This window comes from Sceloporus occidentalis, unplaced genomic scaffold (assembly GCF_023333645.1).
Source record: "Sceloporus occidentalis isolate IW3139 unplaced genomic scaffold, rSceOcc1.0.p SCAF_476, whole genome shotgun sequence".
Lineage (NCBI taxonomy): Eukaryota > Metazoa > Chordata > Lepidosauria > Squamata > Phrynosomatidae > Sceloporus > Sceloporus occidentalis.
The window spans coordinates 84991-99863 of record NW_028317456.1 but is presented as its reverse complement, the minus strand read 5'-3'; the positions used below and the strand labels follow the sequence as shown (position 1 = coordinate 99863).

Genomic DNA, 14873 nt, shown 5'->3' with positions numbered 1-14873 from the left:
GCGCTGCTGCCAAACTAACAGTCAAGTCTCGCGAGCCGCCGAAGCCGGGGGAACCCGGGACTGTTTGGGTTTTTTTTTCACTTCGCCCTCTAGCGGCGCGGAGTGGAACAGCAGCCGGCAGCGGCCGCCAGGCGTCCCCATAACATCGATAAAGTGTCGCCAATACCAGGAGGCCATGGTGTTGGTGGGAAAAAAAATCTATTACAGGTCTGTGCCCTGGAATGACCAGAAGGGGGCGCTTTTGCACTAGATTTGTTTTCTAGTGGCTGTTGGATTAATGGGAACTTTTGGCAACTCTATTTACTTATTTTTTTTATTAACATTTACTTAATTTAAACAGAGTCACGTGTACCCGGCCCTCCTACGCATACAGGAGGATGGCATCTGCTACATGAGTAAGCAGAGCCGCCAGGCACCGGCCCTCGGGGCATTAGCCTGGTATGCCAGGTGGCCAGCCTAGTAGTATCCCTGCCTGACAACGAATGCATGGATGTCAATTTTCTGTCTACAGACCAAAGAGAAAATGGAGAAGCAAAGTTTACGTACAGTATGCTTTCCAGACCTCAGAAGTCTCCTCTTCAGATGGAAGAAGAGACCTCTGAGGGCTCCGAAATCTTATCTTGCCATCTTTTTTAATGCTGTCCCTATAGAAGCTAACACCAGAAAACACCGCCGCCCCCGTAAACGCGTTTCAAAGCCCCTCGGGTATTATCCTGAGCCGCGCATCATATCAACAAGAAAGGCCGATAGACGGGGGAATGCGGGAGGAATCCTAAAGCCCTCCTGCCTGATCCCACCATCCTCAGCCGTCCTGTCACACTTATCCCATCACTGCCGACTGTGCCGGTCCCTCCGGCGGCTTCTGCCCCCTCCTCATTAGCTCTGCTCCTCTCTCCTTATCGCTCTCTTTTCTCCTCGCACGACTTGTGTCTCTCTCCTACCCCAATCACTTCTTCCCACCCCGCTGTACCTATTCCCCCCTCCCAGACTCAAACGGTCAATGGCCTCGACCACAATCGAATCATTCTCACCCAAACAGCCCCTCTCCGCCCGTTTTATTACCCCTAAACCTCCCAATAGATTGTAAGCTCCAAGGACCAGAGTCCCCTTCTCTGCCAGGATACCTGATGGCCGCTATACTTCTCACTCTCCCCTATTATATTAGTGCTACGGAATCTGCTGGCCCCCTGGAAATTAAAGGTGACTATGGATCAGTCGCCATGGAAACCAATGAATGTTACCCCTGATTACTCCAGGTATCACAGATTTCTTTACACCAACAGGTCGGGTGATCCGGCCCCCCCGGAGAGGCAGGTGATGCGCGGCGCTCAGTCAAATTGGAATCACAAATATAAAGTATCAATAAAAGTAAGAAATAATATTTTATTAAAACCTATTAATTATTAATCGCTATTTATTAATTCCTAATGAGAAGATTCAGAGATGACCTACAGGAGCCCGTAACGATATATTGGGCGCGTTGTTATAGGCCGCCATCCGCTGTCCTCTATGTCCCCGGTTGGTCGTCGTCGTCAGTGTCGGAATACGTCGCCACCGTCGTGGCTCTGGAAATGACGGTGCTCCGGCGGCCGGTCCCGGGACGCGAAGACAGGCCGCGCGTGTGAAAGGACCCCGAGCTTGATTTACCCCTCGTTCCGGCGTCTTCCTCTTCTTCTTCTTCCTCTGCCCCCAAAGGGATGAGGCTGTGGGGGTTGAAATATTTGAGGGGCTCCCCTAAGATTCCAATCCTATGGGGAGAAAAAAGCGTGAGGTATGAATAGTCCCCGCCGCGTCCGCGCCGCCGTCTTGCCGTGTCATATTCTCGAGCAGCTGGCTCGGAGACAGTCGCTCCCGTATCTGCTGAGACAGCCGCCTTGCGATTCCCGACAAGTTTAAGGCTTGCTGCTATTTTTTTGGCTCACCCTCTTTTTTATGTAAGAGCAACCTATCAATAAGGAGAGTGATAACTTACTGGGGAGGAATAATTGTGCAGGTGCTGAGTGCAGGTGATCAATCGTTCTGAAGTCAGCTGGAGGGGGGGGGTTGGGCTGAGGGTCTGTACATATAGAGGTGAGATAGATAAAGATGTAAAGAAGTGCCGCTCACCGAGGCGGGATCAGGCCAGGGGATGTTTCCAGCCAGGTGCCGATGTCTGCCAGCGCGGAGCGGCCACTCGGATGAAGTTCATGCTGGCGGAAAAGATATTGCGCTCGTTCTTTGGGGGACGGCATCAGCGAGACCAGGACAGGCGAGCGCTGGGTTATGATGCTCTTTATGGCTGAGGGTCGGGGGTTCTCCCTTCTGTCTCAAAAAAAATAAATAAGCTCAGCAGTTTGAAGGAAACTCAACTCAACGGTCTCTTAAATACTTGGCCAGCTTAGTAGATGGGGGGGAACGGAGCCATGGCTTGGGGCACCTGGGGCAGGACTGGAGGTACCCTGCTGGAACTGGAAGGGCATTGCTGCTGGGTGGCTCAAGCATGACCGACACCGTCCAGGCATGGGAGTTACGGCCCTAGGGACAGGTGACAATGTGTTCCCAACAAGGGGACGTTACGGTGGATGTGGCCATAATTTAGGGACGTTAGGGGCCGGAGAGGCTCTGTGCTGCTACCTGTTCACTGCGTAGGTTGCAGACTTCCTGGGTTTCTTTCTATCCACGGACAGGTTTTTAGCCGGCTCCTCGGGGGCGTGTTTTATCCGTAACGCTGGATTGAAGGTGTTGGAGCGCAGCAGCCTTCCGACTTCCTCCTGGATCAAGCTCAGTTCCTTGCGTCTGAACGCCACCCAGGCCACATATATACAGAAGCTGTAAAGACGCTGTACGGGCAAACACGGAGAACGGGGTGTGAAGGACGGGGGCGGCCCATAATCAACAAATATCGAACTCTTTTTATGTAATCTCATTGTTTAGCGGATACGACCCCCCCTCCTTAACCATGTTTCCACCAACCAAAGCTGTCCAATTCTGGGGACCTGAAAGGATGGAGGGCACGCCCTCTAAAAGCTAACAATGGCTGGTTGGAATTCTATTTAGGTGCCTAGGGCCACTGGGGCCCCCAGTGCTTTGACCGATCACCCTTCTTTACATGACCCTGCTGCGTGCGGGGAAGGAGTGCTGCCAGGTTGCAACCCCTAAAATCCATATGCCTAGGGGCCCAGGTGGGTCTTAATCCCGCACACTGTAATGGCCTGCTAGTTTCTTGGGCGTCCATGCGCAGAACTCATTGGGGCTCCAACGGGGCATTTCATGAGCTTGTTGTATACTTAATAAAAAGCACATTGTTGCGTTCTGAGCACATTCGCCGGGGAGTGTATTTCTGTATATCGCGTGTTCTGTATTTGCCCGGAGGGATCGCTGGCCTCCTGCCCGGCGTCAGCTTTCCTAATCACGCCAGCCAAGTTTCGGGTAAGGTTTGGGGTAAAAGCCATGGGATTTCAAGCAAAACTCTAAGTCTAACTAACTTAATGGAACAGATTTAACACGCAACACGTTTACTGGAAGGGCTCTGCCGGGAAGGCGTTGGCACTTGGCAGCTAAACGAGAGAGGAAAGAGAACAATGGGGTGCGCGGGCTGCCAACAGGCGCCAAATCCTGCTTATCCATGAGGGGTTAAAACAGAATAACGGCCGTCCAGATAGGAGTGTTCTCCCGGGTGTTGAGTTTTGAGGCATATGAGCATCCTCCCCACTGCCGAACAACTAGTATTATTTCTTATCTGCCGATAAATTTACCCAAGGTCCGATAACACAGAAACCTGAAAGCAGATCGGCCCCACTTGGCCCCCGTCAAGTCTGCCCGTTTCTCCTACTGTAAAGATTCAAACCTTAATCAGTCGTTGGTCTCGTCTTATCTATCCCATGATAGTCTTGTCTATCCCATGCATGTTTAAATCCCCTCACTGTATTAGCCTCTACCACCTATGCTGGGAGCCTGTTCCATTCATCTACCACCTCTGCTGGGAGGGCATTTGACCAGCTAGTATACTATTTCTAAACCATGACCAGTTACTTACCTCGTAAAACACGCGGTCCCTTTTCGTGGTCGATGCTTTACTTCTGTAAAACAGGGATTTAAAATGATGAACGCCCAGCAAACTCTTTCTTTTGTAGTAAGCGGCGAAAACATGGCTGTGACCTTTTTGTCTTCACATTTATTGAATCATTAATATTATTATTAATAATAATTCAGCCAAGAGAGTCTCCTCCATAGCCTGTTCCAGGCCAATAACTAAATCACATGGAGACAAGAATAAAAAAATATATCTAATAATATTATTATCATAAAAATAATAAATATTATAATAATAATAATAACAAATTATAAAAATACATTTTTAATAACAATAATAATAATAATAATAATAATAATTCAGCTAAGAGAGTCCCCTCCATAGCCCATTCCAGGCCAATAAGTAAATCACATGTAGATAGGAATAAAATAATAATAATAATAATAGTAATAATAAAACTCTATAAATCCTTCTTTTATCTAGAAGAAAAAGAACTTGGTCCGTTTTGCCCGGGGACTTGTGTTCTGAGTAAGCAGTAGGATCGGAGTCCCACGTTTTCTTCTTGTTTCTCTTTGGCTCGCGATGGTTCTGAATGGAAGCCACACATGAGAATTTGGTTAGAAGCTCAACCGAGCGGAACCGTCTCTGGAAGAAGCCTCTCGGCCGGTCCACGCAAAGCTAACATCGCCCTGCCCTGAACAAAGGCAGATCCCAGGCTTATCCTCAAACGATCTTTGCTCTGGCAGCTCTACAAGTATGAACACGGATAATAAACAGCGCCAAGAAAAATGCCGGCTTAAAAGGAGATCTGCCAGCGGGGGGAAGAGGGCTCGGTACGCTGGAGAAAGTAAGAGGGGGTGGATAGAAACATTTAAATACATAAAGGGACTTAATAAAAAAAATAGAACGAGAGGCAACAATCTAAAACGAGAGGGTCGGAGGCTTAGAAGGAAGGGGAGGAAGTTTTCTTTACTGGGAGGGTGGTAGATAAGTGGAACAGCCTCCCAGCAGAAGTGGTAGAGGGTAATACAGTGAGGGGATTTAGACATGCATGGGATAGACATATTTTATTGGGTGATGAGCATTTACTTTCCGCAGGCCATGTGGTGCCGGTGAGTGGCGCCGTCCCCGAGCACCAAGACGCAGTAAATGCGAGCGAAGTGTTTCAGCGCGAGGTCCGTTCTCGTCAGCGCGTCCATCATCTCCTTGTGTTCCAGAATACTCGGCTTCCTGCGAGGAGAAATCCCGAACAAATCGAACTCAAAAGAAACCCACGCGTCAGAAGATTAGAGCAGTAACCGGAGAACGAGAGAAGTTTGCTGACTTTAATACTTTTAAAACCAAATGCAGATGCAGATAAGAGCATCTGTTACACAAGCGTTCAAACGTTTGGGGGTCACTGAGCTGTTTCCATGGAAACCAAGGAGATTTCTGGCTGTAACATAATCGCGTGCCATTGGAACACAGGAGTGATGGGAGTGATAAAGGGCCATTGGAACACAGGAGTGATGGGAGTGAGAAAGAGCCATTGGAACACAGGAGTGATGGGAGTGATAAAGGGCCATTGGAACCCAGGAGTGATGGGAGTGATAAAGGGCCTCTGTACGCCTATGAAGAGATTCCATTAAAAAATCAGCTTTCCAGCTACATTAGTAATTTACAGCATTAACCCCGCCTGCGCTGGATTTCTGATCCATTTAATGTTATTTTAATGGACAAAATCCGTTTTTCTTTCAAAAACAAGGAACTTTGGAGTGACCCCAAACTTTTGAAAGGTAGCGTGTATGCCTGAACCCTTCCTTGCTTGACGTAATTTTCCAGGGAATGCTTTATGGTCATGTGACGGGTATTAAATGGAGTAACATTACTTACGGCACCAAGGACTTGGGTTTTCTTTCAAGATAGTGTTTTTCCAAAAAGCAAGATAGGTAACAGAGCAGAGCCACGAGGAAGTCATCCAACTGCCGCGTTCTGCAACACAGTGCCACAGAGCTACTTTTTACCATTTCTAGGAAGTTTTTCCCCGGAGTCTCCAGGTGAAGTCCTGCTAACTCGAGTCTCTGGCTTAGTTTCTTTATTCTCCAAGCAGGGGAGCTGTATGTGGCTACACCCACTTCCCCGCCCATGTCCCACCTACTTCCCACCCACTTTACCCTGACCCCCACACACACACACACACAGCACTCCCACTAAAAGCATGCTGGAGATAGCCCCACCTGCACATGTGGCTAGCCCCACCCCCACATAAAAATATATTTATTGTTTTAGGTTTGAGAATCAGCATTAAAATAAATAATCAATAAAACAAATATTTATTATAAAAAATAATAAATAAAAAAAGGTTTATGCCAAAAATGTTACTTTTTAAATTGGCTGATGAGGCGACTGTACCTTACTGCTGCTGAGAAGGAGTCGATACAATGTCTTTCCTCTTCTTGTAACAGATTAAGGGCAACATCTGGATAAGAATATACAGGTGAGTGAAATGATGTCACCGACATAAGGTCATTAGGAGTTAACAGGGGGGGGTTGTTATTTGTAGACAGCAATTCTGGGGGCAACATTTTAAAAACAGACTGCGCTGCCTCCCCTTTCTATTCACTCGCCCTCATAGCTGTTTTTCCTCCCCAGCACTTACTTTTGACATCCTCCAGCGTCACGTGATCGCGCTCAGTTTTGCCGGCGTGTCTGGGAGATCTGAGGATTGGATCGGTGAAAGTTCTCTCCGGGGATTTGGTTCCAGCTGCGGTGCGCAGGTAATGAGATGGCGCCCTTAGATTATACAGACAGGTCAAAGATAATGTAATGAAAGAGTTAATACCCCAGGCCGGTGCCTCCTGATACCCCCCCTCCTGGTGCGGATGCCGTCATCACCCTGAGCTGGAGTATGACATCACATCGCCATAGTTTTTGTGGGACAGTCCTGATATTCGGGCACTGTCTCAATGTCCCGGGACCAGGTAAGGAGATCCTGCGATCTCCCTGACTGTCCAGGGCGGCCGTGGAGGTCTGGGCTCCATAGCATCTCCCGTGTGGCCACCTCTCAATCCTGAGTGACGCAAGGTTGCTATACCGGTGAGTGGTCACGCCTCTGACCCTGCCCACTTCTGCACCTCACCCCACCCACTTCCACACCTGACCCTGCCCACTTCAGCGCCTGACCCGACCCATGTCCACAACTGACCCCACCCACTTCTGCACCTGACCCTGCCCTCTTGTACAAGTGTGGATGAAAAGAGATAGATAGATAGATGGATGAATAGATAGATAGATAGATAGATGGATAGATAGATAGATAGATAGATAGATAGATAGATAGATAGATAGATAGATGATGGATAGATAGATAGATAGATAGATAGATAGATAGATAGATAGATAGATAATAGATAGATGAAGAATGGATAGATAGATAGATAGATAGATAGATAGATGATAGATGGATAGATGGATGGATAGATAGATAGATAGATAGATAGATAGATGATGGATAGATAGATAGATAGATGGATAGATGGATAGATAGATAGATGGATAGATAGATAGATGATGGATAGATAGATAGATAGATAGATAGATGATGAATGGATAGATAGATAGATAGATAGATAGATAGATGATGGATAGATAGATAGATAGATAGATAGATAGATAGATAGATGATGGATAGATAGATAGATAGATGGATAGAAGGATGGATAGACGGATGGTTAGACGGATGAATAGATTATCGCACATTCGTCGCTCTCCTCTGAAATGGTTTCCATGGTTATACTGGGTGCGATGGTTTTCCGTGGGACGGAAGAAGTTTCTGTTTCTGGAAATACTTCAACGCCTCGCTCACCGTAACGAAATATCTACGGGACCGAGAGGCCACGGAACATGTGTTCCCGCCGATTAGACAGCGCCCGCAAATAATCGCTCCAACTCAGCCTGCTCGCTGCCGTGGAAACCATGTAAGATTCCGCATCGTAGGAAATAAACACGGTTATGGGTGAGGTTTGGGCTGAAGTTCTCAGTTTTTGGGGACTTTTCTTTTCACCTCGTGGTAGCGTTACCCCTGTCCCTGCTGCCCGTGAAATACCTCCCGGGGGGCTTGTTCCCGGTTTCGGTGAACTGGATGGTTCGGCCCCTGCGGACTCGCTCCCGGGCGTCTGCGGCGACGGCGTTATTGCTGTAAAGAGAGAAAGCGGACGTCATGGCGGCCGGGGTGCAGCCAGCGCGACGACGAGGAGGCCGATGGACTCCGGGTTACCTGGAAAGTTCCAGAGTCTGCGTGTCTTCTTTCCAGTACCAGCGGCCGGCAACGGGCTTCCCTGTCTACAAGTCACAGGGGAGATATACATTAAATACCGTAAGGGGGGGGCCCAATGTGGCCCCCAAACCCCGTACATTCAAAAGCACTACATCTCCAGGTATGGATCCCAGTATTATTACTATTATTATTAATTATTATTGCTATTATTATCATTACTATTATTATTATCATTACTATTATTATTAATTATTATTACCATTACTATCATTACTATTATTATTATTATCATTACTATTATTATTAATTATTATTATCATTACTATCATTATTATTATCATTACTATTATTATTAATTATTATTACCATTACTATCATTACTATTATTTTTATTATCATTATTATTATCATTACTATTATTATTAATTATTATTAGCATTATTATTATTACTATTATTAATTATCATTAATATCATTATTATTACTATTACTAATTGTTTTATATAGCGCCATCATATTCCACAGCGCTGTACAATGGGTAGACAGGACATAACAAGTAGTATATAACATAACAATTAGACTTACAGAAATGACAGGTGAGGAGGGCCCTTGGCACAAGAGCTCACAATCTAAGGCGATTACTAGTGAGGCATTCTTACGCGATTCCGACCTTTTTTTTTTTACGTTTTTTTATAACCTCAGAACATTTTGGAGGCTGGCATACGGTGGCTCTTGATCCAACGTGAGCCCAGGGGCCCCCTGCACACGCCATTGGCACAGAAGTCTCTTTATCATTCAAATATTTATTAATATGCACCCCCTCCTCCAGTACCCCAAAGAGAGAGGGGAAGCGGGATAAATAACTTTAAGTAAAATCCACTGAGGATCAGAAAATGAAGACTGACGGGCAATGTGAGAAAATTCTTCTTTACGGAAAGGGTAGTAGATGCCTGGAATAGCCTTCCAGTGGAGGTAGTACACACAAACACTGTATAGTGATTTAAGAAAGCTTGGATTGTGCATTAAAGCCATTTCTACATCTAATAAAAGAAGCCGTGGCCCGCAAGTCAGGCGAGGACTTCCAGAAACAGATCTGGGTGAAGCCCGGAGATACTCACTGGATCCATGGATCTCCCGGCTTCGCTGCAGCGGATTACCATCCGGTCCCTCGCACTGTTTATTTGGCTGTAGCCGTTGCCCCGGTAACCGTTACATTGTGTCTCCTTAGAAGGAGTGCATTGGAGGGACGGGGCGGAGACGTCACAAACACTTAACCCCCCGCTGACTGAACCAGAACACCAGGGGTTAAACGCAAAAACCTTTGGACAATAAAAAATAGACAATGAAAGTAAAAAAGAAAAAATACCACGACGACGATTTAACTCTTCACTGAACATAAAGAATTCTTTGTATTCTGTGAATTTTATTTACCAACAACTCTGGGTGATTGATGTAAATATTTACCGAATATATATTATTTTTCTGGATTGTTAGCTCTGCGGGACAGAGTTTCTTCATTGAAATATTTATGGCTGTTTAGTATTATTGGGCTGAATGTGATCGGAGCAGAGAAACCATTACATAAAGGCGGAAGAAAAACGGTACAGAAAATGAGTTTATGCCCTAAAGTGATTCTTTTTTTTAAATCAAGTACTGTGTCTACAAAATTGTTACAGGAGCGAGAACCAATCAGATAACCTCAACAGCCCAAGTAATCAGTCACTATTCACTAATCATTAAATATATATATATACACACTACTGTCCAAAAGTTTAGGGTCACTTAGAAATGTCCTTGTTTTTTAGATAAAAGCAGATTTTGCCTGGAAATGGCTGATTTTTTATGGAATCTCTTCATAAGCGTACAGAGGCCCTTTATCACTCCCATCACTCCTGTGTTCCAGTGGTCCTTTATCACTCCCACCACTCCTGTGTTCCAATGGCCCTTTATTACTCCCACCACTCCTGTGTTCCAATGGCCTTTTATCACTCCCATCACTCCTGTGTTCCAATGGCCCTTTATCACTCCCATCACTCCTGTGTTCCAATGGCCCTTTATCACTCCCACCACTCCTGTGTTCCAATGGCCCTTTATCACTCCCATCACTCCTGGGTTCCAATGGCCCTCGATCACTCCCATCACTCCTGTGTTCCAATGGCCCTTTATCACTCCCATCACTCCTGTGTTCCAATGGCCCTTTATCACTCCCACCACTCCTGTGTTCCAATGGCCCTTTATCACTCCTGGGTTCCAATGGCCCTCGATCACTCCCATCACTCCTGTGTTCCAATGGCCCTTTATCACTCCCATCACTCCTGTGTTCCAATGGCCCTTTGTCACTCCCATCACTGGAGGTTAGCGTGTGTATGCAGTGTATATACAGTATATATATATTTTTGTTAGATTGCATGCTGTATTTCCAGGGCTCACTTTTCTTTTGTAAAACTGAGGACTAAAAATAAATAATTGTATTTATTTTTTAAATTGTCACTTAGTAACAGCTTTCCTCTTTCTATCTCCGGTACGTTAGATGCCAGAATAAATAAAAAATGTATCATACCGTGTCCTTCCATCACTGCGGAATCCAGAGGGTTAGTGATATTATGAGCTCTAAATCCTCAATATGAAAAGAATTCCACAAAGTATCAGTCTGCGATATCACCGGAAATTCGTCGGATTTAAAGGAAGGAAAACGGGTCAAATCTGACATTTTTTGAATGTCTCAAAAAAAAACAAAAAAAAACTTTTTTTTTTTTTTATAAAGTCAATAAAAGAGTCCCAGGTCGCGTAACAATCTGGTATGTTTTATTAGGAAAAGCTCATACATCAGGAAAGGCAAGCAGAATATCTATAAAAAATATATATATACCCCCCACCCCCCCGGCGCTGAGAAACAGGAAGCTCCCCCCGGGGCAACAGCAAGTTTTCTAAAAAGCGGATCTGATTGGTCTAAGGAGCTTGGCCCACCTCTTTTGCATTTTTACATGCTTATGATCGGCTGGGCCCCCGGGGGCCGCTCCTTTTTCCAGGCACGGAGAATGCGGATGGCGCGTTTTTTTCTCTCCTTTTTATTATATACTAGAAGCGTATATCCCACCACCTGAGATTTAGAGTATTTTTGGCTACCATAAAAAGTACGGACGCCATCAAAATGCATCTAAAAAAAAAAAAAAAAAAAAAAAAAGAATGCCCCGATAACCATCTACAAACCCGAATCACGCGGCTAATTCTCTCGATGCTCGTGTAATTCGGGAGTTTGTGATGATCCTCGGCTAAAAACATCGTCTTAAAGCTCAGAACCCCTGACTTTGGCGACGGTTTCCATCCGGCGGGAAGATAAAAGGTTAAGTGCCGATTTGTTTTGACTAAAGAACATGCGCGGGATCCGCTCTCTCCGCAGGCCCCGGGTGTTAAGAACCAGTTGCTGGCAGGCCGTGCTCCCTGTGAGGTCCAGCACGGAAAGGGTTAACGCAGAATACGCCATTGGGCAGGACGGGGGAAAAAAAAACAGATTCCGCGGGGTGTGTTTTTAATAAGAAAGCTCACAAGGAGCGCCGGCACTCGCACAGGAAGACAGCGACTGGTTATTAACAAGCGGAGACCGCGGAGGGTTAATCCACTTCCTCGATGGTGGGTCCGCCAGCCGCGGCCCCCCCAGGGCCGGGTTTCTGGGCTCCTCCTTGGTACAGCTTGGTGATGATCGGGTTGCAAAGCTTCTCCAGCTCCTTCTGCTGGTGCTCAAACTCGTCTTTTTCGGCCGCCTGATTCCTGTCCAGCCAATCAATGACCTCCTTGCATTTGGCCAGAATCTTCTCCTTGTCTTGGTCGCTCAGCTTGCCTTTGAGCTTCTCGTCCTCCACGGTCTGCTTCATGTGATAGGTGTAGGACTCCAAGGCGTTCTTGGCGGCCACTCGCTCCATGTTAGCCTCGTCCTCAGACTTGTACTTTTCAGCCTCGTTCACCATGCGCTCGATGTCCTCCTTGCTGAGCCGGCCCTTGTCGTTGGTGATGGTGATCTTGTTCTCCTTGCCGGTGCTCTTGTCCGCTGCCGTCACGTTCAGGATGCCGTTAGCGTCGATGTCAAAGGTCACCTGCAAAGGTCCGACGCAACAAAAAAAATATTTAATATTCTCATTTAAATTGATTTATACAAATTGTTCCACTTTGTTGAAGTTGAAACCTTTTATTGAGCCAACGTTATGTTTTGGAGACCTCAGAGGTCTCTTCTTCCTATGTAACTTTAAATCATCGCGGCCAAATAAAAGGCGCCAACTTCAGCTACGGCTTTATTCATTTTTAGAAACATGGAACCTGCCGGCAGATCGGCCCCAAACGGCCCCCGTCTAGTCTGCCTGTTTTTCCTTAATCAGTCGTTGGTCTCAGCTTAGATTCAGGAGCCGTATGTCTATCCCATGCATGTTTAATACCCTCTACCACTTCTGCTGGCAGGCTTTTCCATTTATCTACCATCCTTGTTATATAAGTAATATATTTAGAGTTATCCAGAATTCTGGAACCCACTTGTTCTTGCCTCTAATTTCCTAATCGTGTGCTGGAGCTCTAAATAACGTTCTCTCACAAGCATAAATGTGTTTGTACAGCGCCACAGAATATGATGGCGCTTTATAAATCAATAAATAACATGTTGTTGCTTGTCACTGTGCTATAGCAGACTCCTGCAAACATAAATCATATGGAAACACCCAGAAATCCCTAAAACCCCGATTCCGGACCCATCTTATGTTTGTTAACCCCTCTGTTGCCAAAACCCTCCCTTAAAGCAAACAATACTCTCCCTATATTATTTATCACAATTCTAGGATTAACCCTGTAAGCTCCAGAAATATAAAGTTCATTAACCAGCAATAAATAGAAAATAAAATGAAAAAGGCACCAAAGTGGGGAAAGTGGTTCATATCACTATAGCAACCAAGGGGGGGGCTTGTTTCCATGGCGATACGACCACTTTTGCCCCACTCTTTCTCCGTGCCCCGGTCACCTCGATCTGCGGCACCCCTCGCGGGGCAGGTGGGATCCCCGTCAGGTCGAACTTGCCCAGCAGGTTGTTGTCCCGGGTCATGGACCTCTCGCCCTCGAAGACCTGCACCAGCACGCTGCTCTGGTTGTCCGAGTAGGTGGTGAAGACCTGGGTCTGCTTGGTGGGGATGGTGGTGTTCCTCTTGATGAGCGCCGTCATCACCCCGCCGGCCGTCTCGATGCCCAGGGAGAGCGGGGCCACGTCCAGCAGCAGCAGGTCCTGCACGTTCTCCGAGCGGTCCCCGGTGAGGATGGCCGCCTGCACCGCCGCCCCGTAGGCTACCGCCTCGTCCGGGTTGATGCTCTTGTTGAGCTCCTTGCCGTTGAAGAAGTCCTGCAGCAGCTTCTGGATCCTGGGGATGCGGGTGGAGCCGCCGACCAGCACGATCTCGCGGATCTGAGCCTTGTCGAGCTTGGCGTCTCGCAGAGCCTTCTCCACGGGCTCCAGGGTGCCCCGGAACAGATCGGCATTGAGCTCCTCGAAGCGGGCCCGGGTGATGGACGTGTAGAAGTCGGCGCCCTCGTACAGCGAGTCGATCTCGATGCTAGCCTGGGTGCTGGAGGACAGGGTCCGCTTGGCCCGCTCGCAGGCGGTGCGCAGCCTCCGCAGAGCCCGCTTGTTGCCGCTGATGTCCTTCTTATGCTTGCGCTTGAACTCATCCACGAAGTGGTTGACCATGCGGTTGTCGAAATCCTCGCCGCCCAAGTGGGTATCCCCGGCCGTGGACTTCACCTCGAAGATTCCGTCGTCGATGGTCAGGACGGACACGTCAAAGGTGCCCCCGCCCAGGTCGAAGATGAGCACGTTCTTCTCGCCTCCGCCGGCGCCCTTCTTGTCCAGCCCGTAGGCGATCGCTGCAGCCGTGGGTTCGTTAATGATGCGCAGCACGTTGATGCCAGCGATGACCCCCGCGTCCTTGGTGGCTTGGCGCTGCGAGTCGTTAAAGTAGGCGGGCACGGTGATGACGGCGCTGGGCACCTTCTTGCCCAGGTAGGCCTCGGCGATCTCCCTCATCTTGATCAGGACCATGGAGGAGACCTCCTCGGGGAAGAAGGTCTTCACCTCGCCCTTGTACTCCACCTGCACCTTGGGCTTGCCGCCTTCGCTCACCACGGTGAAGGGCCAGTGCTTCATGTCCGACTGCACCGTGGGGTCGTCAAAGCGGCGGCCGATGAGCCGCTTGGCATCGAAGATGGTGTTCGCTGGGTTCATGGCCACCTGGTTCTTGGCCGCGTCCCCTATCAGCCTCTCGGTGTCCGTGAAGGCGACGTAGCTGGGGGTGGTGCGGTTGCCCTGGTCGTTGGCGATGATTTCCACCTTGCCGTGCTGGAAGACCCCCACGCACGAATACGTGGTGCCCAGATCGATGCCCACAGCCGGACCTGACATTTTGTCGTCTGCCTCGCAATCCGATATGCGACACACCCTTCCCTCTTGCTGTTCCCCTCAGAACTGCGCGACTGGAAGCGTAGCGCCTCATTTTTTATACTCTCCCGCCCTCTTCTGTCATTAGCCGGCCTTCCCACCTCTCATCCAATTATATCCCTCTATTGGAAAGTCCGCGTGTG

General features: G+C 47.8%; 1 protein-coding gene across 1 annotated transcript; it reads right to left on the bottom strand.

Annotated features, from left to right (window-relative positions):
• Positions 1 to 11878: 11878 nt before the first annotated feature.
• LOC149271651 (heat shock-related 70 kDa protein 2-like) lies at positions 11879 to 14694 on the bottom strand. The gene is made up of 2 exons (XM_089507239.1): positions 13267 to 14694; positions 11879 to 12358 (listed from the first exon to the last, which is right to left on the bottom strand). The coding sequence occupies exons 1-2, from the start codon at positions 14692 to 14694 to the stop codon at positions 11879 to 11881; spliced, it is 1908 nt and encodes a 635-aa protein (XP_089363365.1).
• Positions 14695 to 14873: the final 179 nt, after the last annotated feature.